General features: G+C 42.5%; 1 protein-coding gene across 12 annotated transcripts in view; it reads right to left on the reverse strand.

Annotated features, from left to right (window-relative positions):
- The window catches only part of Ubr4 (ubiquitin protein ligase E3 component n-recognin 4), a 127,829-nt gene that overhangs the window by 68,285 nt on the left and 37,773 nt on the right, over positions 1 to 21,771 (reverse strand). For 9 of the 12 annotated variants that reach the window (XM_078025444.1, XM_078025443.1, XM_078025437.1 and 6 more), the window contains exons 26-52: positions 20,749 to 20,870; positions 19,740 to 19,837; positions 18,882 to 19,039; positions 17,814 to 18,023; positions 16,792 to 16,893; positions 16,396 to 16,496; positions 15,956 to 16,154; positions 15,410 to 15,598; positions 14,850 to 14,913; positions 13,709 to 13,900; positions 13,125 to 13,195; positions 12,730 to 12,877; positions 12,075 to 12,302; positions 11,060 to 11,230; positions 9,946 to 10,128; positions 8,967 to 9,125; positions 8,475 to 8,627; positions 7,983 to 8,210; positions 7,503 to 7,660; positions 6,382 to 6,553; positions 5,959 to 6,160; positions 4,785 to 4,948; positions 4,131 to 4,347; positions 3,092 to 3,308; positions 2,311 to 2,343; positions 1,112 to 1,175; positions 570 to 704 (exon numbers count right to left, since the gene is read on the reverse strand). In XM_078025444.1, coding sequence (XP_077881570.1) covers positions 570 to 704; positions 1,112 to 1,175; positions 2,311 to 2,343; positions 3,092 to 3,308; positions 4,131 to 4,347; positions 4,785 to 4,948; positions 5,959 to 6,160; positions 6,382 to 6,553; positions 7,503 to 7,660; positions 7,983 to 8,210; positions 8,475 to 8,627; positions 8,967 to 9,125; positions 9,946 to 10,128; positions 11,060 to 11,230; positions 12,075 to 12,302; positions 12,730 to 12,877; positions 13,125 to 13,195; positions 13,709 to 13,900; positions 14,850 to 14,913; positions 15,410 to 15,598; positions 15,956 to 16,154; positions 16,396 to 16,496; positions 16,792 to 16,893; positions 17,814 to 18,023; positions 18,882 to 19,039; positions 19,740 to 19,837; positions 20,749 to 20,870 — 4,138 coding nt within the window. The remainder of the gene's footprint in view (positions 1 to 569; positions 705 to 1,111; positions 1,176 to 2,310; positions 2,344 to 3,091; positions 3,309 to 4,130; positions 4,348 to 4,784; positions 4,949 to 5,958; positions 6,161 to 6,381; positions 6,554 to 7,502; positions 7,661 to 7,982; positions 8,211 to 8,474; positions 8,628 to 8,966; positions 9,126 to 9,945; positions 10,129 to 11,059; positions 11,231 to 12,074; positions 12,303 to 12,729; positions 12,878 to 13,124; positions 13,196 to 13,708; positions 13,901 to 14,849; positions 14,914 to 15,409; positions 15,599 to 15,955; positions 16,155 to 16,395; positions 16,497 to 16,791; positions 16,894 to 17,813; positions 18,024 to 18,881; positions 19,040 to 19,739; positions 19,838 to 20,748; positions 20,871 to 21,771) is intronic. The other 3 variants (XM_078025447.1, XM_078025445.1, XM_078025442.1) reach the window with 1 other exon arrangement.

Consider the following 21,771-nt stretch of genomic DNA (forward strand, 5'->3'; position numbering starts at 1 on the left):
TATGGGCAGGAGACATGAAAGCTAACCAAGGCTTCTTGGCTAGTGGCTTCTAAACTGTCATCTCGTCCAAATAAGGAAACTGGCCCAAATCACCTCCTTTAGCATCTACTGATTTTTATGGGGGAGGCCCTTCAGATGCTCCCCAACCACTAATCAGTCAACACTGCTCCAGGGAACAGGATGCCTTTCACATTATCCTACAGCCAGGGGTGGAGTGAAAACACCAGCAGCTCTATCCACTGAGTGACTCCCCTCCCCTCACTGTTCTGGGGAGAAGCTGCCACCCCTAGTGTCTTTCTCTTTCTTAAGCCTTGCTGATCCTACTAGAGGAATAAAAAAAAACAACACAAACCAGTGGCCCACTGGTCGCTGACCCTCAGCTTTGAGTGGTGTTCATGAATTTCCCAGAAGAAAACTCTAGACTCAGGTCTAATCTCACTGCTATCAAGCCTCTCCACAGCTTACACAGCTGTGCCCTCACTTCACATACACAAAACCAACTTACTCAGTACCCTATCGGGGCCACAACTTCCAATTCTACAGAAGCCTCCCTGAAAGGGAACGATTACCTTGTGGCTGTGATAGGCTGAGCGGCTGGTATGGAGGCTGGCCAGAAGGCTCTTGGACTGTTGCTGGACACTGGCAGGTGCTGGCAGGGACAACAGCAAAGTGGCCAGCTCCTGAGCTGCATTCTTGTTTCTCTCCTGATGTGAAAGACAGCAGTTTTCACTAACCCCACAATGCACTGTAGAATGAACCCTCTAGTCTGCCCTCCCATCCTGCCTTTGAGGCCACCAGAGTGAGGTCATATGTCATAGATTGAAAAGACCAAAAAAAGAAAACCGGTTTCAGAAATCATAATTCTCATATAACACAGGTGAAGGACTAGGATCCAAGCTCACAACCACATATCCTACTCTCTGACATAGCTCACTACCCGGCTCCCAAAAGCAGGACGTGAGGCCCAAAGCTAAAGGCTTCTCTGGATCTTCTTGGTAAATCAAGATTAGGCTATAAGTGTTGTTTAACTGTGAGGCCTTGGGCCTCAGACAACTCCAATGACTTCCTGCCTCTTCAGAAAGCTCCCAAGTGCTTTGAAGAAGTAACTTGCCTTCTCGATGATTGGGCCAACAGCAAAGCAGCTTTCCAGGGCTTCTAAAGAACTCACAACCAGCCTGGGGAGACAGAAAACCTGGCTTGAGTACAACAACCGTTCTCTCTGCCTCGTGCTTTAGCCTAGGCAAACTATGGTCGTGAGGACCTTGGGGACAGCTAATGAATGCCAAATACAAAATCAAAGCACAATAAGACCTGCCACAGGCACCATGCATATCGTTGCCTGTGTTACAGGCCAGAAGAAACCCAGCTCCTGCTCGGAGATCAACCTGAGGCCATGTTCATAATCCGTAACTCAAAGACAGGGTTTTTCTTGCTCAAAGAGGATAAATGTGCTTCCTTCTGCTGCCTGTGGCGAGGATCACTGAGATGGGCTTAGCAGTCTTGATGCAATGGGACCCGAAGCTCAGGTGCCCAGAGATCAGTGGGCAAGGGAAACACAAAGGGAAAGGTTAAAGCCATCTTCCTACATTAGGAAGGTTAGATTTTTCTTACACTTCCAAGAAAATGCACAAGAGCATTTCCTGAGTCCCAAGGTACGGCAGAGTAAACAAGCTATTTTTAGGTGCATGCCACTCGCCAATATTCAAAGGGCAGTGCAAAGCATCTCTCAAAAACTAACAATTCTCCCTTAGGGAAGGAACAGGAAGCCCAACTATTAAAGGTACCAAGTAACATGTTCCCAGGGCTTACTCCTTTGAATTTAACATAGCACAGTGAAAAGACCAACATCCTGACAGCTGAAGCTCTGGACAGAGAAGGATAAGTATTGAGAGGGTAGCTGGGGAGAAAAGGCATGAGGGTAAAGGAAGGCAATGAAGTATTAGGGAAGAGGACCTGAGGCACAGAACAAATGTGGCTGGAATGAGCATTCTATGGCTCGTAAGCTGACAGGGCTTTCTGCTTGCCCCTCCGCTCCCACCCTTTCTCATCTACTGCAGAGGAGTAGAGAGGACTGGGGTAAGGGAGAGAGCTAAAAGAGTCTGACATGGCCAACACCAAGGTGCACTCACGATTCTGGGTATGCTCCATTTTTACACATGGAGAGCGCTGCAGCCATGCAATGATCAGAACAGAAAGAAGCAGGAGGACGACTCTTCACAGAAGCTGAATCAATGCAAAGCCACACCATCACACACACTGCTCTCTGACACACACTCACTCGTGCAGAGAAAAGAAAGAGGGCATACTAACCGGTCCAGCTTGGTTAGGGACTCAGTTTCAGAACTTGGGGGAGAGGCAAAGAAAAAAAAGGAAAAAAATGTGAAGCTCAGAGAATCCTGGAAACACATCCTAAGCAAACCATATATGAATAGGGTGGGGGAAAAGAAAGAGAAAGAAGGAGGTGGTTGCTGGTGGGAGGCACTGACTTCAAGCAGGGCTATTCTTACAGCTTACAATGTAAGAACTCACAATCTTACATCGTGAATTATTTCATCTACCATGGCAAACCAGCAGCTCCCCAGCACACAGAAGCCAAGCGCGATGCTTGAGAATGCCATCATAGGGAGACCTAAGGAGACTCTGCTACAGGGCGCAGCAGCAGCCTCTCTTGCTGGCAATGTCATTACCAAAGTAAATAGCTAGTGCCCAGGAAGATGAGAAGATGATGCAACCGGCATGGAAGGGAAGATGTTTCCCTAGCATCTTAGCAAGTCTGGATCCTATTCTAGAAAACGGACTTAAGTACCTTCCAGTCTGTGGTCTCTGGCTGCTCCAAAATGTACTAAGAATTAAGAGAAAGGATAAAACATCTGCCTTAGCAGAGACTGTGGCATCAGATGACTCTGCACTCACTTTTCAGGCTTCAGCTGCACAGTAAGAAGACACTGAATGTGGGGGGTGGTATGTGAAAACTAGAAAATCACAGGCTAGACTTGGGACAGGTGCAGAGGCAGACTCCCAAGACACAGTGAGGTTCTGCAGCAAGTGGAAAATGGTGAGAACTGAAGCCAACCCCCGCCAGTGCTGGTACCTCTCCAAGACAGTGCCACTGGTCGTGGTAGGGGCGGCTGAGTCGCTGTCGCCAGTGCCATTGCTCTGGTTCAGGTTGGAAGGGCAGATGTTGCTGACAGAAGCAGAAGGGAACTCTTCCGGGGGTTCATCAGGCCAGCCAAACTGTTCCTTCGTCTTGCCGTAAACTTTTACAGCATCTATCATGGTGACACCTGCTGGATCCACCGAGGCACCAACTGCAATGAGCAAGAGAAGCCTGTGGAAGCGCATCCTCTGAAGAGCCATGAGCACCTCTTCAAAAGCAAAGGCCAGACCAGGCTGGGCAAAGGCACAAATCACATCAATTTTTATAAACATAGAGGAATTTTATCTCCTGAGACACTATTGGTACCTTAGATGGTAAATACATGAAGAAACAGTTCCATGGAACAAAAGTCTATGAAGTTTCCAAAGCATCCCCAAACATCAACATAAGGACCCTCTTATGCTGTCCCATCCCCGGCCGTCTCCAAACACTTTACTGTTCAAAGTACAGGTCATCACCACTCACATTAAAAACAACAACTATTTCTAGGACAAAGGACATCAGATGGGTGGCCAATAAATGACAGAAAAGATGCCAGTCTTAAGAAAAGCTTAGAGATTTGTACCTGGAACTTTTTAAAGTCTTCGATGGCACAAGAAGGCCTTGCTAAACACCTCACAGAGACATGTGACTTGAGGCCTCATCTGGAGAAGGCCCTGCAATCCCACACACCAGTCCTGCCTCCCCTCTGCCTAGACATAGGCACAGCCCCATCAGTGAGGTTAAGTCACCCCACAGAAATCAACATGTAACTGAGTTTACCCTATCTTTATCCCTCCTATTTTCAAGTATGCTCTTTCCCTGGCACCTGCCTTTTGTTTATATCTCAAGTAAAGATTTCTAACAGCAGAGACCACAGAGAAATCAGTAAAGCTGGGAGAGCTCAGAACACTGATGGACCACAGACTGGTGGCCTCTAATCCAGCACTCAAAATGAAAGGGTAGAAGTCTGCACCCAGGGTTGGCGACTCACTAAAGAGGTTTAGCTTCTTATCAGCTTGCAGGGCTTCTTCTCTGGTGAAGGGGAAATCAAACCAGCGTGAGCGACTCAGATTAAGCTGCATAGTTCTGCCAAAGATCTCAATGTACGATGGGGCCCGTTCGATGGCCTGAGTCCCGATCTGGATGCGCATGCCTGTCATCACCATGGTGCTGTTGTTGTTACTAATCTCGATAGTGAAGCCACCAGGCTGAAGGGAGAAAAGACTGGAATCAGAAAACTAAGAGAAGTTCTTAAATTAAATTCAGTTGTTCTGATGCAGTCTGAATGTGTGCACCCACATAAGACTTTTATTCTTTTAACTCCTCAGTGATGACTGTCTTGCTTCCAAGGATGCAAAAATAGGCAGGGAAAGGACTTTTTTTCATGTCTGACTTCCTTCTCCCCAGCATTTAACAACACTCTGCTGCCTTCTTGCACAGTGACCCCAAATAGTGGAAACCTAGCCTTATAGGATCGGAGTCCTTCCACATGTGAGTGAAAGTGTTCATTCATCCCAGGATCATTTAGCCACAAATGAGGGTCAGTGATTATGAGCACAAATTTCTAAAAGGAAAATGTTCTTGAACCATACTGTTGACCAGTCCTTCTATCCAAGGCTTAAACCCAGTCCATCAAAGTCCTCACCTTGGTATTGGCCACATACATGCCAGTGGAGTTCAGCCGGTGCTTTATTTGTTGTGCATTGTAGACTTGTAGGAGATCATTACCACCAAATTCCACATCTGTCAGCTGCTGGTTGTGTTCAAAGAAGTCAATGGGGAAAGTCACCTGGCTAGACGTGCGGGTTGCTGTGGAGAACAGTACCAAATTGCCAGAGAGCACTGGTATGGGTGGTCTCTGGCCACCTCCACTCCACTGCACAGCTAAGGACTCTTCCCAAACTGAGGTCACAAGCTTCTTCTCATCTTTCTAAGCAAACTCACAGGATTTGCATCAGCATGATGCATACGTGATTCCTACCAGCTCTCTAGCAGTTACTATCCCTAACCACTTGACCTAGCAATGCCAAGAAATCTCATACTAGTAACACATGGATAATCTCAGTGTCTTGGGCAGCTGACACAGGAGGATCACAAGTTCAAAGGCAACCTCAGCCACTAAGTAAGGCCCTAAGCAACTTAGTGAGACCCTTTCTCAAAATAAAATATAAAAAGGGCTAGGGATATGGCTCAGTAGTTAAGCACCCCTGGATTCAATTCCTGGTATCCAAAAAAAAAGAAGCTTCGTACTGATGGTGGGTATATGGCAAGCAAGAATTAGTTTCAAACTATTCCTGTACAGGAGGATGTGCTACACCATCATCTCAAACAGACTCTAGAACAATGTAATGTGATGATAGCTGCAATGCTCCTTGCTCAGCCAGGGTCTCTCACTCCTAAACTCAAAGTTTCTCTCCCTGGGAGAGTCCTCTTTCAGTCAGCAAAATCATCAGCTCAGAGACTTCTTCACTACTCAGTGGTAAATTAAACAAATGAGGTCATCTATTATTCAATCAGTTCAATCCTATGAGCAAGTCATTTTTCCAAACCCAGAAAGAAAACCCCTCAAGCAAGGGACCAAAGTGATGCATACATCGTTCTTTATGGGGCACCAAAGAACTGCTGACTTGCAGCAGATAGACAGCCAACATGTGCTTGTCATCTGGAATCCTTCCTTTCAGGAAACTGTCTAAAATTTCTCTCTTTTTTCAAACAAATGTTCAAGCAGGATAGTCACCGTTTCTTCTCAAATCTTTATGGTGGTCTACTCTGTCACTGCCTATAAGACTGTGTACCCATTCCCCACAAAGGGGCCTTACTGATGGTAGCTGTTTTGCGCTTTCGAACAGGCTTCATGATGCTGATAACACTGCTGGGCTGTAGGGACGGCTGGAGCCAGTAGGAGGTATTCTCCACATTGGCCATGTAAATGCGAAGGCTGCCGTCCTCACACAGCAAGATCATGGTTGTGCGCTGCTGCTCATTGCAGGCTGTGTGCCTAATGGCAACCATGTCTTGGATCTGAGTGGAAGAGACAAAGGAAGGTCAGTTCCTACACCTAGAGCTTAGAACCCACAGAGAGAAAGATCCAGAAAGGCTACTGGTTCCATAGTCAGATAGGGTTGCAGAAGGGTAGCAAAGAAAAGGCGTCTAGGGGAAATGGATTGAAAAACCTTTTTAAAGGCCTCCGTTGAAAAGAGACAGAAAAGTTTCATAAATAAATGAGCCATTCGGGCACTGACCTTTGCTTTAGCAGGAAGAGTCTTAATCTCCTGGATGAGGAAAGTGTCTGGTTTCACCATAACTACCAGTGGCACACCTGTAGTTTGCTGGACACAACACACCAAGCCAGGGTGATTCATCACCTCGGACCACTGGCAAAGGGCAGGAGAAGTCTTACTGCCACCATTGGAACTGCAGACAATAAAACTCCCAAAGTTAGGGTATCAATCACCATTTAACAGTTCTCTTGACCTAAAGCCACCCTCCAACTAGCTGACTCCAGAATAATACCCTTGACCAAGGATTCAGATCATCTATGGGTCAGTTTTGTTCCAAACCCTGGGAAACACTCATACATTCTAATGTAGACTCCCAGGAAGGGTCCTCATTTAAAATCTAAACTGCTAAGCTATCACGGTCTGAAGAACAAGTGACACTAAGTGCCCAGAGGCTTTCAACTCATAGAGCCATGGAGCTGCCTAAGGCTGATGACCAGCATCCTGTAAGAATCTCTAAGCATGTCAAGTTATGTCTGAATTCATGTCCATTTTATTTCATCCCAAACCAGGTAATTCCCAAAAGAGAGGCCTGAGAGACTGCCATAATGGCTCTTGAGTAACAGATAGTACTAAAAGAGATACTAAATCTCTTGTTCCTTCTCCCTAAATAAAACCCACTACCACACACATACCTCTCCTCTGGAAACCGGATGAAAGTCTCTGCCTCCCCTAGTTCTAGCCATGCCTCCAGTACTGATAACATGTTCTACTTCCTGATACGTAAGTTTCCCACAAGAAGGAAATGTAAAGGACATAATGGCAGGATGAGTACCTTCTGTCCCCTAATCAAAATTTGGTAATTATTACAATCACATGTGCTGAATTGACTATAGAGCTTTCTCCCTTCTGCATAACAGGAACCCGCCCCCCTACCACTGCCAACTACTTCTTAAATCTCCATGGTGGAGGATGAACCTGCCAAACTTGAATGCCGCTAGATTTTAAGGATATCTAGCAAGAAATGAGGATTGCTTGAGAAAAATAAGTTTCTTACACCTCTTCAGATGGAGACCAATACTTGGGAGAGGAGTGAATAGCCCCTGTTGAATCAGGATATTGGAAGGTGGACATTCAATTCCTACCTTTTGATGTTGATGGGGAAGAGCTGCAATACCTCCAGAGTTGTCCTACTGATGGTGGCAGCAAACGATTTGCCCTGACAATAACTGAAGAACAGCATCTGCAACACGTGGGAGTAGTACACAGAAACACCTCCACCTGCCACCTGGCTGTTACTGTCCTAGCGGGGCAAGATACACATGTGCATCAACTTGTTGTCCTGGCTACCAGCCTCCAGGGTATGCTGGCTATGAGTTTTAAATCATGCTCAGGTACTCTCACACTCCAAGAATGAGATTCCCATGGGGAAACTTCAAAAATGTTCTCAGAATAAAGGAATTTCAAGTTGAATCAGTTTAGTCATGAAGGACAAGAGCTTCTGCTGTTAGGTTAAAAAATTAGAAGCACAAACTAAAAAAAAAGAAAGAAAATGGAACAAAAACAGAAGAGTTACTAAACTAATTAAACCTGGAAAAAAAGGAAATGGCAACACCTGCACTAACCTTCAAGTCCTCATGATTGACTTCCAGAACGTTAGTGACATAGAAAGGTCCCTGCTGGGCACTGCTGGCCTCCTCCATAAGCTGAGTATAGATGTACCCAGCTGAAGACATTATGACAATGATGTTCTTTCCCTCCTCATTGAACAGAAAGGTAACATCTCTTATCTTTGAGCTTGGCAAGAGAAAGTAGAAGGTTGGACTCAAGGCATCAACAGACAGGTCATAAATCTGTAAAATGGAAGGAAATCCTAAATAAAGGGTAATATAATTCAGTCCCATCCCCCAAGGATTCTGGAGAATTCTAACAGCTGCAGTTGATAATGGGCATTCACTCTCCATTCAGCAAGTTCCTACTAAGTGTTAGGCACTAGGTATACAAATATGAATGAAATATCTTCTATTCTTCCTCAAAAAATGAGTGGGAAAGAAACACACAAATTCTGTAACAAAGTCAGAAAAGTGGACAACATTGTCATAGAGCTGTAACTGTACCTTTACAAAGTCTGCAGTGACGATTGCTAACTCTGTCTGTGAGCCAGGCAACCACACGGCTTTGATGATGAAGTTTCCTGTCGCCAACTGGGGATGCAATACCAAGTGATCCGAGACAGAGCCTGAACTACTGAAGGTGAGCACATGGCAGTCCTGAACACAGTTTAAAGATAAAGCGGTTAAAGGTGATTTGACAAGTAGACAAATTCATCTGAGTTTTCATGCTTCCTCGTCTTCCCTGCTATTCCCCTGGCTTAAGACAGTATTTATACTGTCTAGTAACGTATTCAGGTTTGCAAAACACACACAGACTGTTCAAACACAGGGAAATCTGGAAGACCTGGAAGAAATCCAAAGGAAGATTTCTTCTTCATTCCAATAGCATTTAAGCTTCCATTCAACAATGAGTAAGAAAAACTGGTGCTCAGAACAGGAGAGAACATGACTAGGACACACAGTTGAAGAAAACCAAACTGGGATCAGAATTCTTACCTTCAGCCCACAAACTGCAAGATAGTCCTCCTTGCACGGATTTCCAGTGAGGCTCAACACAGTAAATGGAACTGGGGCAGAAGCCAAGCGGGTCAGCGTCAATTTCCTTTTGCTGGAATCTGCTTGCTTTAGGAGTGCAGAGAGCTGCAGAACAGTGATCTGCAAAGGAAACATTATCAATTTATTCCCAACCCTATTCTTCTCAGAGAACACAGGGCACATGACAAAAATTCCTCCAGTAGACATGTTAATCCACAGGCTTTTTTTTTTTTTTTAAATGGAAAAGTCTCTTAGGAAATTTCTAGACAATTATTAGCCTCTATTTGTTCTGGAAAAAAAAAAAAAAAACACAAAATGACTTCGATCCCCATTTGTTAAAAGGGCATTGAATAGTAATAAAACCAACTCTTCCTTGTAGAATATTTCACAAAATAGTTCCTTATGTCATTCTTTTCTTTCCTAGTTTTCTATAAAACTGTTTTTGAAATATTTCGTAGCTCTTTTAAGGATCATAGTTGTGATGAGAGAGGATAGAATCCAGAAAAGCATAAGTTATTAAGCACCCTTCCAACTTCTACTTCCATAAAACACAAATTTCCCTGTCCTTAGAAAGCCAGGAAGACAGAGAAATAAGGAACACTGGGTCTTCCTATGAAGGCTTTAATCTCTCAGCTTGTACCCTTATAGAGTGACCAAACTGGGAAAGACTGGGGACTAAGCTCTCCTAAGAACCTGCTAGTCCCTGCAAATTTCCTAAGAGCATGAAAGATGCTTTGAGTGGGAATTTACAAATAGGAACAGTCTTTGTCCTACTTATATCAGCTCTAATCAAACAACTCAAGGTTCAAGTAGAAAAGTTCAATGAAATCTGTCCCTAATACACTTCTGGAAGCCAGTGTGACCATGGTCACCTCTTTATTCTGCTTGGGGTTTAAAACAAGCATGACCTAAATAAGTGGGAAGGAATCCAAAGACTCACCTTGCCCTTCTCATGACTGACAGCCAAATGCTGGCGACGTCCATGGGGGGAAGAGAGCACACACATAGCCACCCGCCTGAGCACATGAGCGCTGATCAGCTGCCGTATGGTCTGGCCCTGGTCTCCACTATAATTCATCCGAACATTCTCAAAGGCACCTTCCTGAGAGCCTAAGGTGGGAACCTGGCAGAGGAAAGCAGAGAAAGCAGGCAGTAATAAGCAACTAAGGTCCAGTGGATTCATACAGCACTCACATGCCATGCACTGCACAGTTTAGTCATTCAAAAGCAATGGGTTCCAACCTCCCACTCAGGCACATCTGGGTAAATCTGTCAGGCATTTGTCAGCCCAATAAGAACAGTGCAGTCAAGTTTTTCCTAAACTTAATCAATACAACGTACTGGTCTCTTATAAACTGATTTTTAATAAAATACCAGAATATATGTGCACGTGAGTGCTTCCAAACGAACACTACTCCCTTAGTAATAGCCACCTTGATAGATCCACTCAAGGGTCTCACTTATATTTGTTTGTTCCTCTTCAGAAATTGCCTTAACTTCATTTCCTACTCACTACTACTACTAAAACGACCAGAAAGACCACACTGAAAAGTCATATTCAGTGCTGAACAGCTAGTTTTAAAGTGAATAATGACTTATATCTGATAACCATATAACCATACCTATCCTATGAGGCATTAAATGTAAATTGTCTAAAGGGCTATAATCAAAAGAGGACAAGAGAAATCCTGAGGGAAAAAACACAATAAGGAGGTTTTCAATTTCATATAAATAACAAATTTCTATTATAACTGCCCCAAAGTGGAGTTCCCACATCTTGGGGGTTCATATACTCATGAACTACGAAGAGGACTTGGATCAGCCAGGCTGACCTAAATGCCCCCCGTTCTCTTCTTTTGAGGCATGCCTCACATGTTGATTATGACATTGTTTATAGTACAATTGAGGGGAGAGGGTCATATCTTAGACACTAAGTCCTGAATGGTCTGGGGTTGACTTGTAAGTGCCTTCCTCAGAGGATCTAGAACACTCAGGTATTCCAACCAACTTGCTGGTTCCTATAACCACCAAATTTCATGCCCTGACACACTCACCATTAGCTGGTCTGTCATCTCAACCACCTTGTCCACTGTGTGCAGCTCACTGAGGGCTTTCTGTGCCCGGCTACTACTTCCCACAGCAGAAGCCTGCTGAAAGTTGGTCTGAATGGCATCCATAAGGAAGTTGAGCATGTCTAACACGAGAGGAGCGAAGGAGAAATTGGCCTGAGAAAAATCGAAATATAAAAGTGAAAAAGAGCGAGAGAGAGAGAGAATGAGAATGGGTCATACTCATAATATTCTTGCCAGTAACTGCCTTCAGAATCCAGTTTCCTCACTTCCAGTTGGATATCCTAACTAAATCATCATCTCCTTCTCTCCATAATCCTGGATTTGATTCCAGTTAATATGCTACCATGCTACTAATTCTAGAGGAATATTTCCAAACTAGGTGCCCAAAAGAGAAACCCTAATGATCCAAGGTACCCAGTAGATATAATAAGCTAACTTCTCTCATATATATATGGGGTAGGAAAATCGAGAAAATAATCAAATCATTTTCTGATTCTGGACTCCAAATGAGAAACCCAGGCCAAGAAGGGTGCTCTACTACTGGGTGCAGTGGGGCACACCTGTAATCCCAACAGCTCAGGAGGCTGAGACAGGAGGAGAAGTTCAAAACCAGCCTCAGCAATGGTGAGGCACTAAGGAACTCAGTGAGATTCTTTCTCCAAATAAAATACAAATTTGGCTGGGAATGTGGCTCAGTGGTTGAGTGCCCCCGAGTGCAATCCCCAGTACCCCTCCCCACCAAAAAAAGGAAGAAAGAATGTTCTAGAGTATTACAAAACTAAAAGTTATTCTCACACCAACCCCTGCACTACTAATGCTCCTCAATCATAAATCCTTCTCTAGAGACTGATCACAGATACTATTTATATTGCACTGTGAATATTAAGAGAGAAAAAAAGAAAACAAGCTGCAAGGGGAGCCCTAGGCATTACTTTCACACTAACTTGCCGGGCTCTGAACTCTTTCTAATGTACCAGGGACCAGCTGGAAGTCCCACCTGGTTCTGTAGCTCCTCCCGGCAGCCCTCCACTGTACGGCATAGGCTGCTCTTCTTGGGCTTCTCTTCGTCAGTGATTTTTCCATCACTGATGGTGACCTTGGCCTTGTCAGCTGGTGAAGTGCTGGCATGGCGCACCAGACTCTCTGAAACCCTGGGTTCACTCTGAAATGCCGACTCCTTCATGGTGGAGCTCATGCCACTACTAGGAGTTCGCTTTACCAGTGCCTAGGGACAGAAAACATCAGGGTCCCTCAGCTCTTACCAGAGCACAGATGAAATATTTCCTAAGATCTTGGAGCCAAAAGAGAAATTACCTAAGCATGTATAATTATTCAAAATACTAAAATTCATGGTATTTACCTAATATCTAACTTTGCTGCCCACATGTAGCGTCAAGCTTTGATTATAACATCTGCAACTTGTGGAGTTCTTAGGAATAACTGACTGCAAGATCTTTAAAAGAGGCTGTGAGTTCTAATATTCCAAGTGAAGTGCATAGGCCACAACTGTACAGATCAGGAACAGAACATGAACATGTTTGTAAACCCAGGTACCATTGAGGTAATGTGGAAATTTTCCAGTTTGGATTAAGTATTCCAGTGTGACTAATAAGTCACCCTTTATGGTTCAGAGAAGGTTGTAAATCTCTTACCAAGCAGCTGCCATCTTCCTTGGCTCCACAGTCACAGAAAAAGGATCCATATTTGGCATAGGAAATCTCGTGATCCTTATGGCACACCTTAGCACATACTGTGCACACACCAACCCCATCCACCATTTTACAGGTGTGACAGTGGTACCTACAAAAAATAAGAACCAGAAAGCAAGCTCAGAAGCATCAAACATCGAAGCCTAGGGGTGGGGTTGTTAGAGCGTTTGTCTCACACGCTTGAGACCCTGGGTTCGATCCTCAGTACACATAAAAATAAACAAACAAAAATAAAGATATTGTGTCCATCCACAATTAAAAAAATTTTTTTTTAATTTTTATTAAAAAAAAAAAAATCAAAGCCTAGCAAATCCTCATCTAAAATGAAGAGCACTTACCAATGCTGGTTCATGAATTCTTTCTGTGTGATCGTAAAAGTGCAGAGTTTATTGCAGAGAGAATCTTCATCCTTAAAGACAATAAGTAATTTTAATCAGAAATCTATTCTTCCATATAGATACCCAGAAAACCACATGAGCTTCCACACTCAATGAACAACAGAAACCTATCCAAATTCAAACAGCCTACTGGCTGAAAATCTGCAACAACCTCAAGTACAACCTCAGGATATTGTGGTTAAGAGAAAAACCAATGCTTTCTCTACAAAAGCACTCCCATCCCCATGAAGGACTCATCCCTGAAGTTCTACTTTGGATACAAAGTAAAGAAGCAAGACAAGTGATTCTGAACAAAAGAAAGGCATCTGCTTAATGAAAAGTTCCTTCCCTGAGAGATTAACTCCCCATAGCTTGCTCCTGCAGGCCTAGAAAAGCCAAACCAGGTATGAAGCATGGGAATTGGAAGAAAGGAATAGGGTTGGAAAGTTTATGAAGGGGCTGGGGAAAAGTGCCAAAGGCTTATTAGCACACTAGCCCTGAACTTAAAAGGCTAACTTAGAGGGTACTAAGTACTCAGTACTTACTGAATCCTCAGCCTGGGAATCTTCCTCTTCCACTGCCAATTCCTCCACCCAGTCTGAGTCCACCTCGATGGCTCGCTCTTCACCATCCACTGAGAGGTGACTTGGCCCTTGACCATTACTCTGGCTCAGGGCATTCGTGACATCAGCCAAGTAAGACATAATATGGCACGTGCACTCCAAGACTACCACATGCTACAAGAGAAGACCACAACCTCACAGAAACTTGGTTCTCCAGCTAAATTATTATGTAAACCACATTTTCACAATAAGGCTCAGAGAAATGGTATACAGGCAGGGAAGAAAACTAAGATCATTTAAATTATCTATTTCCCCAGCTCTTTCCACTATCTACACATAGGTAGTCAGTAAGTTGTAGTGAATTTGTGTACATTCATTTGTTATTAAGCACAAAAATAACTCTTCATGAAGTCTTATAAAGCAGAATCGAAACTGGGAGAATGAAGTAAAATTGGAGACAAATCGTTCTAGACAAGACCAGATTATAAGTACAAAGAGGCTTTCATTGGCCTTTTCCCTTACCATCTGCTTTTTTTTTTTAACCATTGTGAAAGTCATTTTAATTAATTGAACTAAGGCAGAAGGGAAGCAATCGCTTTAGAGATAAAGAGAAAAAGTTTCCAACAAATAACTACAGGTAATTAGTTCATATTTCCCTAAAAATACCAACAGACTATCAACAAAGACTCAGATGTCTAAGCTCTTTCCTCTGCACTGTGACATTTCAGTGCAAAAAGGATAACGATGAGGAAGAATGGAGGGAGAGATGAATGCTGCTGTGGTATCAGAGACCTGTCCCTGGCCACCACATCAGATTCATGAGTTAGGTGGTAGATAAAAGTGCTTGAATGCAAAATTTCTCTCAGTCTCAAACTAAGAGAAAGTCACTGTGTTTTCAGATGTATTCTGGTGAATCTTTACCAGGACATTTCCTTCCTATCACTTCTTGCCACCTGGAAGAGGACTGAGGGCACAGTCAGGAATGACATACTGCTAGGTCCTGAGATCATCAGCCTCATCCTTTGCAGGCTAACCCAAGCCACAGAAAGGAGAGGTTTCCACTCAATCACAATGACAAGATCATCCCCCCCGACTCCTTGTTCCTACTTCTCATGTTTCTTACCTTTCCATGCATTACACTGGCATTCAGTTTCTCAACCACATTCTTCTGTGACAGGTATTTCTTGCTGTCCCAAAGCGGGGGAGGGAGGGGAAAGGAGAGGGAAACATTAAGTTATCTAAGTCATCAAACAATGGAAAAAATCTTTATGAGCCTTGAATCAATTTGTGGACACTATGAAGCAAAAATATCCTCAGAAAAATATAAGAAATATAGCTATATATCTTGGAGGGCTCTGTTCGTAGGGCTACCATTGACATTTGGCATATTTTCCCAAGACTTCTTAAAAATAATAAGCAGGATTTTATTTTCTCTACTAAGAAAATAAAGAAGCAAGGCACAGTGGCACATGCTGTAATACCAGCAACTTGGGAGAATTCAAAATTCAAAGTCAGGCTTGGCAATAGTGAGACCCTGTCTAATAAAAAATGAAAGGGCTGGGATATAGCTCAGTGGTAAAGGACCCCTGGATTCAATCCTGAGAAGAGGAGAAGTGGGGGGGTGGGAGAGGGGAGAGTAGGGGAGGAAGGGAAGGACAGGGTCCTCTAATTTCAACATCTTACCATCTGCCCAGCCAGTCCACAGCAGCATTATGAAGCTGAAGGTGACCAGCACCTTGACCTGCGCTGGCCAGAGTGGCCATTACGACCATGAGTTCAGGGAAGCCAGTGCCATCACCATTGGCCAGCATCTCTGTTGCCATGGGGGTCAGGGTGCCCAGAAGCACAGCACATACACCTTCTCCAACTTGGCTGGTAGAAAAGAAAGAGCAAATTGGTGAATTACCAACAGGAATCTGACTCTGTGTATTTCAAATTTGTAAGAGCAATTAGAAGAAGTTTTGATTAAATACTAAATATGTGATTCTACACACCAATCTCAGCTTTGGACTGGGGCTACTATAGCACAAAACATTCACTGAGGTTGCAAATGATGGGCCAAGTCATTCCAGAGGTTTTTTCCCCAAAGGAAAGATCAGAAAGCTAGACTAGAATCCTGAAGTCCATCGAGAGGCAAATATAGAACTACTGAAAATGCTAAGACTAATGCCAGCAAATGATCTCCACAGATTTCTGGGATTATTAGGGACACAACACACACATGTCTACCTGTTTTCTCGAACAATGTATGTGGTCAGTAACTGTAATAGCTGCCGGTTCTCCTGAATTACATCCAGCTGATCGGAATCTTTTGGGGGCGATGTAGTCATACGAGTGAGCCAGGCCTGCAGGCGCACAGGCTCCACACAAGCCAGCTGTGCCAGTGAGCCACAGAGATGTAGAAGGCTGGGGTTAGGGCTCTTCTCAGCTAGGAACAGACCGAGAGGTTACAGTCCATAAGGAAGGGCTGGGAAAAGGCAAGAAGGCGACAGAGAGCCAGAAAAGGGGAAAGGCTCCAAGTAGTTTCTACTTCCTTCCCAACTTTCTCTGAGGGATTCTCTCCACTTGTTAGCATTTTCATGCGGCAGTTAAACTCAGGCAGAAGATAGGCAAAGTATTAGCTGGACATCAAAGTTCCCATAAGAAGATTACTAAAAGCTGTCACTCACTCAGCTGGAAGAGTTTGGTGAAGAATTTCAAGACTCGGTTACAGAATTTAGCAGAAAGGTTCTCATTGGCTGTTGCCATCATGATCTGCACAAGTTCTCCACTGGGAGGCGGGAGGGGGAAAAATGGAAGAATCATGTTAAGCCTCATATGAAAGGAATCCATCTCTATTTTTTCACAATCTCATCTCCTCTAGGGAAGATGGTCACTGTCAGTCAGCAACACAAGGTGTTCATGAAATCCAGCCCGTTTGATAACCCTGAGGAGTAAGCAATTAACCCTCAAGAGAGATGCACAAGCAGGCCTTATGTATTGCCTGAGAACACCTAAATGAACTGTTCCCTGCTCTCAGGAGACATTCAAAAATGTTCATACTAAATAAGTAAAACACATCTCACCTGTCAGAGAAAAACTCCTCCATAGCTTTCCGGGCCTGGCTGCTTTCCAGCTGCTTTTCCAAATACTGGAGACATTCCTCCAAGATGGATTCATCCAATCCACTGAGGATTAAAAGGAATAATTAACTGTCAGTAATAAGATCTGTTTCAATGTCTTCCTCATACTGACTCTGAAAATCTAAGCTGTTTACAACTCGACCTTGAGGGAAATTTCCAGTTAAATTTTGTCAAAATTTAGCAGAAAGCCTGGCACTCAGCAGGTAGTCAATAAATGTTTAATGAATGAATAACAACACCTCAATTTTATTTTACTAGCCCTTTAATTGGGAAATTAAATAAGAAAGGCACCTGAAGCCTAGAGTACTGATCCAGATTTGGCCAATAATTTTTTGGGTCATATTTGGCCAATAATTTCAGATGAGTCATTTCTAAATAGCTAAACTGTCTCAAATTCCTTATTTAAAAAGAAAGAAGGAAAGAGAGGAGCAAAAAAAGGAGTTGCTTATGAAAACCTAGACTCAAAGACACAGGATATCCCAACACTTAGACTCTTGTATTATATGCAATTCTCAAGGGAGTAAGCACAACATGACTTTATTTATAGCGCTTACCTACATCAACACAGCATAAAATACCAATGTCAAACAATGAGCAGGACCTCCAATTCCACAGACCACCCATTTCAAAAGTATGGTGACCAAAATACTAAAAACCAATTTTTTACGGTGTTCCCCTGTATATCTATCTCATCACACCCAGTCCAGTAATTTGTTCAATTGTCTCCAAATCAGAACATTAAACCTTCCATTTTCTGAACATTTATTCCTAAGAATTAATCACAAAAGAGAACTCCAAATAATTCTTCACACATTTCCACAAGAATGCAAAATACAAGCACAGAATTTCTAGTTGAAAAGCACAGTAGTAACAAGCTCTCAACTAATGACACAAAAACAACAGAAGTGGTACATCTCCAGCAACAGCAGTCTCGGGAACCTGACTGCTTCCTCCATTGGGCTCACCTGTTAGGATCTGCATGATTAGCCAGAATGTTGTAACAACCAGTGATTAGCTTCTCATAAACTCGAGCCAGGAACTCATCAGACTCTGCAGGGCCCAAGATGCGTTCCAGAGAGTTGCTACTGATCTCAGCAACACTCTCAGTGCTTGACTCCAAAAGAAGGGGTAGCAAGGTCCTAATGACCTGTGGTGGATTCATCTCATCTGACCACCTTCAGCAAAGAAAATGGAACTATGTTAAGTGAATATACAAATCCAAAACTTTGCAAGGCAGGATAATTCAATTATTTATTGGGGCTTTTATTCCAGTCTTCTCCTTGATAAGTTTTCTACATACATATTATCATGCAATTTCATAATTTAATATTGTATCAGAAGAAAAATCGTTTTCATACAAAACATACACTTAAGCATCAAATTAATAAGATACATGTTTATAATATTCAAAAAGTAACTAAACCTTATAAAGTTATCCAACCTAGAAGGTTTTCTGGATGAACTCTCAGAAATCTGACTACTCGGTCTGGGGTTGTGGCTCAGAGGTAGAACGCTCGCCTACCATGCGTGAGTCACTGGGTTCTATCCTCAGCACCACATAAAAATAAGATAAAGATACTGTGTCCACCTATAACTAAAAAATAAATATTAATTTGGAAATATGACTACTCATACAGCATTGAAGTGTAGGACTTTACCTGTGACCTATGTACAGGAAGACAAACTGTGCCTTCCCTACTCCTGCAATGACACTGGAGAAACATTAGTAATCAGTCCCTATCATGTGAACATTTAAACCCAAAGCACCTCCAAATCACAATACAGCTTTTTGCCTCTTCTGAAACATACTGCACAGAAAGAAAGGAGGCAGTCCTCTGCTGCCCTTCAGATCTGAGTTTTTAAAAACCATTCTAAGATTAAGTGCTTACCCTCTACTCTAAAACAGCAAATTCTCTTGGATCAGGAAGGATGTAAGAAAACCACTGTTGTATAGTTATAGAGACTCTCACTATCCTTAAGCTACAGCAAAGCACAGATGTACAAAGCAATAAATTCTAGATACTGGTACTCACACGATCAGATCTCCAGTCAACCTCACGAGTGAGAGGAGAGTGTGCTTCAGAGATGCTGCCAGGGGCAGGCTTTGGCCACAGAGTGTTCCTAAGTGAGCAGCCTGCACAGCGCTGATGTAACTCTCAGAAGGGATGGTGTCATTGGCAAAAGCATTGCGCTAAAAGAAAGCAAATCAGATGTGAATAGACAGATCATCTACCCTGGATAAAATTGTCTAGTGGGGAAAAAAAAGACATAAATTAAGGTTCCACTGAGGTTTATAAACTGTGGCCTCTACCCAGTATACATTGTTATTCATCCTAGGAAGAAAGACAGAGGAGTTGGAGGGCAGTTCACAAATTCTATTAAGTACAAAGTTAACAAATGAAACTAACACCCAATACCAATTCATTTAGCAGTAAACTACTGTCTGCCTGTAATAACTAAGATGGAGGTGAATTTTGCAATGCATCTGATCTCCATTACACAGATTATAATTATACTTGTACCACAGCTCTGGGTGATATAAACAGAGGTCACAATTACAAAGCAGGGATAATAAGATTATAACACTTCACATTTCCAAAGAACTTCAATGGCAGAATAATCTACTAACAGAGGTTGTGTGAGCATTCCCAAAGATCAAGTAAACTAAGAGAAGACTCAACAGCATCTAAAAGCTTAGAAAATCTAAAAGTTACTGCATAAAATCATGGCAAAAGGAGAAAATTCCTGACACATAACCTAAAGTGAAAGGAAACCGTTAACACAGCAAATAAGTTGCAACATAGATCTCTTTGCAGGTAAGAGTGAAGAGTAAGAACAGAACACGGAACATCCTGTGTTCAGCATCTACCCCTAGAACACCCATGACTCACCCAAGAGCCAATGTTAGGAAACTCATTGGTGTTGATATTATTCCAGGACTCACACACAGCCTGCACCGAAGATGGCAAATTCTGAACCAAAGTTGGACCTGGAGGCAACGGAAAAGACAAGAAATCATCACAAGAAAAAAAGGAATGACACACAGCATTTTAAAAACCAAGTTCAAATACAGAAACATTATAGCTCAGACTATCAAAATAATTACTGGGACAGCTTAGATAAATATTCCAATAGCAGTACTATGTCTAAGAACCAGCTAATTGCTTACTAGCTAAGAATCTCAATTGTAAGGTTTTCATTTTCCATTGTATCTACTTTCTAACCTTGCAAGTAAAGGCAACTGAAAACAAAGGGAGGAGGATTCATTTTAGCAAATCAGGCTAACATCACCATTAAACATCTGCTCCCCCTTCTATAAGCAAGGAATCTCTTTTCTCCTAAAAACAAATCTGGAAGCCAGAGATCACAAATGCACATTAAGAACAGCATTCAATGAAGAACATTCAATGATACTGAGACTCTGAATAATAAGAGTATTTAAAGCTTGACATTAAGAAAAACACAAATCGGCCATAAATTTTAAAGGGTAATTTCTGCACCTAATTCCAATGCTGCTCAAGTCCTTTGTCCACTCTAATAAACTTCTTCTAGATCATTCCTAACACAGGAAAGACATTATTTTAAGCATGAAATAGCAGGGTGGCTAGTTTTCCTACTCTCTGTAAGTGAAAAGAACACAAGATCTCTGATAAAGGTAAAACAGCCTTCTACTTCAGAACAAACTGATCTTGGTTTAGATGTAGGATTTGGGGCAAATAAACTGCTTTCTCTAAGTCCCAGTTTTCCTAGTGAGTAAAAAGGAGATAATAATACTTTACTTCCTGTGGTTACTGTGAAGTTCAAAACAGACAATCCTTTGTAAATGTTTTAACTCACAGTAAGGCAAATGCTTGTAAATGCCAGTAGACGGGTAGAGAGAGAAGCGGCACATTCACTCACCCAGAGTGTTTGCCTTGCACCTACTAGAACCAATAGCCAAAACAGCAGCGAAGCCTTGCAGCTTCTCCTTGGAAGGTTTTTCAGTGGTTCCTTCTTCATTAAAGTTCTGTAGCAAATAGGCTCTGAAGAAAAAAGGAAAGTGAATAGGAAAAGCTGTAGGAATCTAATCCCATCATCATGGTCAGGAGAAACTACCCCAGAGAAGTTGCATAGTCTGTATCTCAGTTTCCTAACCTACTAAATATAGTTGACAATGCCAGCCCCCTCATAGAAACCCCAATGGGTAATTGTTTCTCCAAGAATAGTCAATCTTCCAAAATACTCCCAAAACAGGATTCCAAGACAAATAAATTTGGGAAACCATGAATATTCTATCTAGCCTCCTTTCTCAACCTTGGAAGATAAGCAATGCATATATAAAAGGCTCTAAGTAGTATCATATTTTAAAAATCAAATAAAAACCTATTTAATTTACCCAACATTCCCAAACTTACTTGCACAGGAATGTCTATTAAAAACTCTATTTTCAAAAGCATTGGCCGAGTAGGCCAGATTAGAGCCTAGAATATCCACAGGGCAGTAACTGGGTCTGCTCTGGTTACCACTATACCCTAAATACCAAGAACACTCCATGGCACAGAGTAGAAATTCACATTTGTTATTTACATTTACACCTCTATTTGTTTAAAAAAAAAAAAAAAGCCTCAAGCAAATACCTTCTCTCTGCTGCAAGATATGCACCCAAAAATACAAGATTAGTCTCATAATTTATAATTAGTCTTTATAGTTAGTCTCACAAGTTTTATAATGAACCCTGTCCCTGTACGAAACTCACAGAGCAAGTGCTCACCCGTGAGACACTACTAGGGATCAAATAAATAAACGAGCTGAATAGGGCCACCATCAAAGTAGGCCTACAGCAGGGAGAAGCCCCTCCTGTGCTCCAGTCTATTACTGTCATGACTGGAGTCCAGTTTTGCCAGTTCTTCAAATTTAAGAAAAAAAAAGAAAAAAAGAAAAAAA

The sequence above is a fragment of the Ictidomys tridecemlineatus genome, chromosome 11, assembly GCF_052094955.1.
Source record: "Ictidomys tridecemlineatus isolate mIctTri1 chromosome 11, mIctTri1.hap1, whole genome shotgun sequence".
Lineage (NCBI taxonomy): Eukaryota > Metazoa > Chordata > Mammalia > Rodentia > Sciuridae > Ictidomys > Ictidomys tridecemlineatus.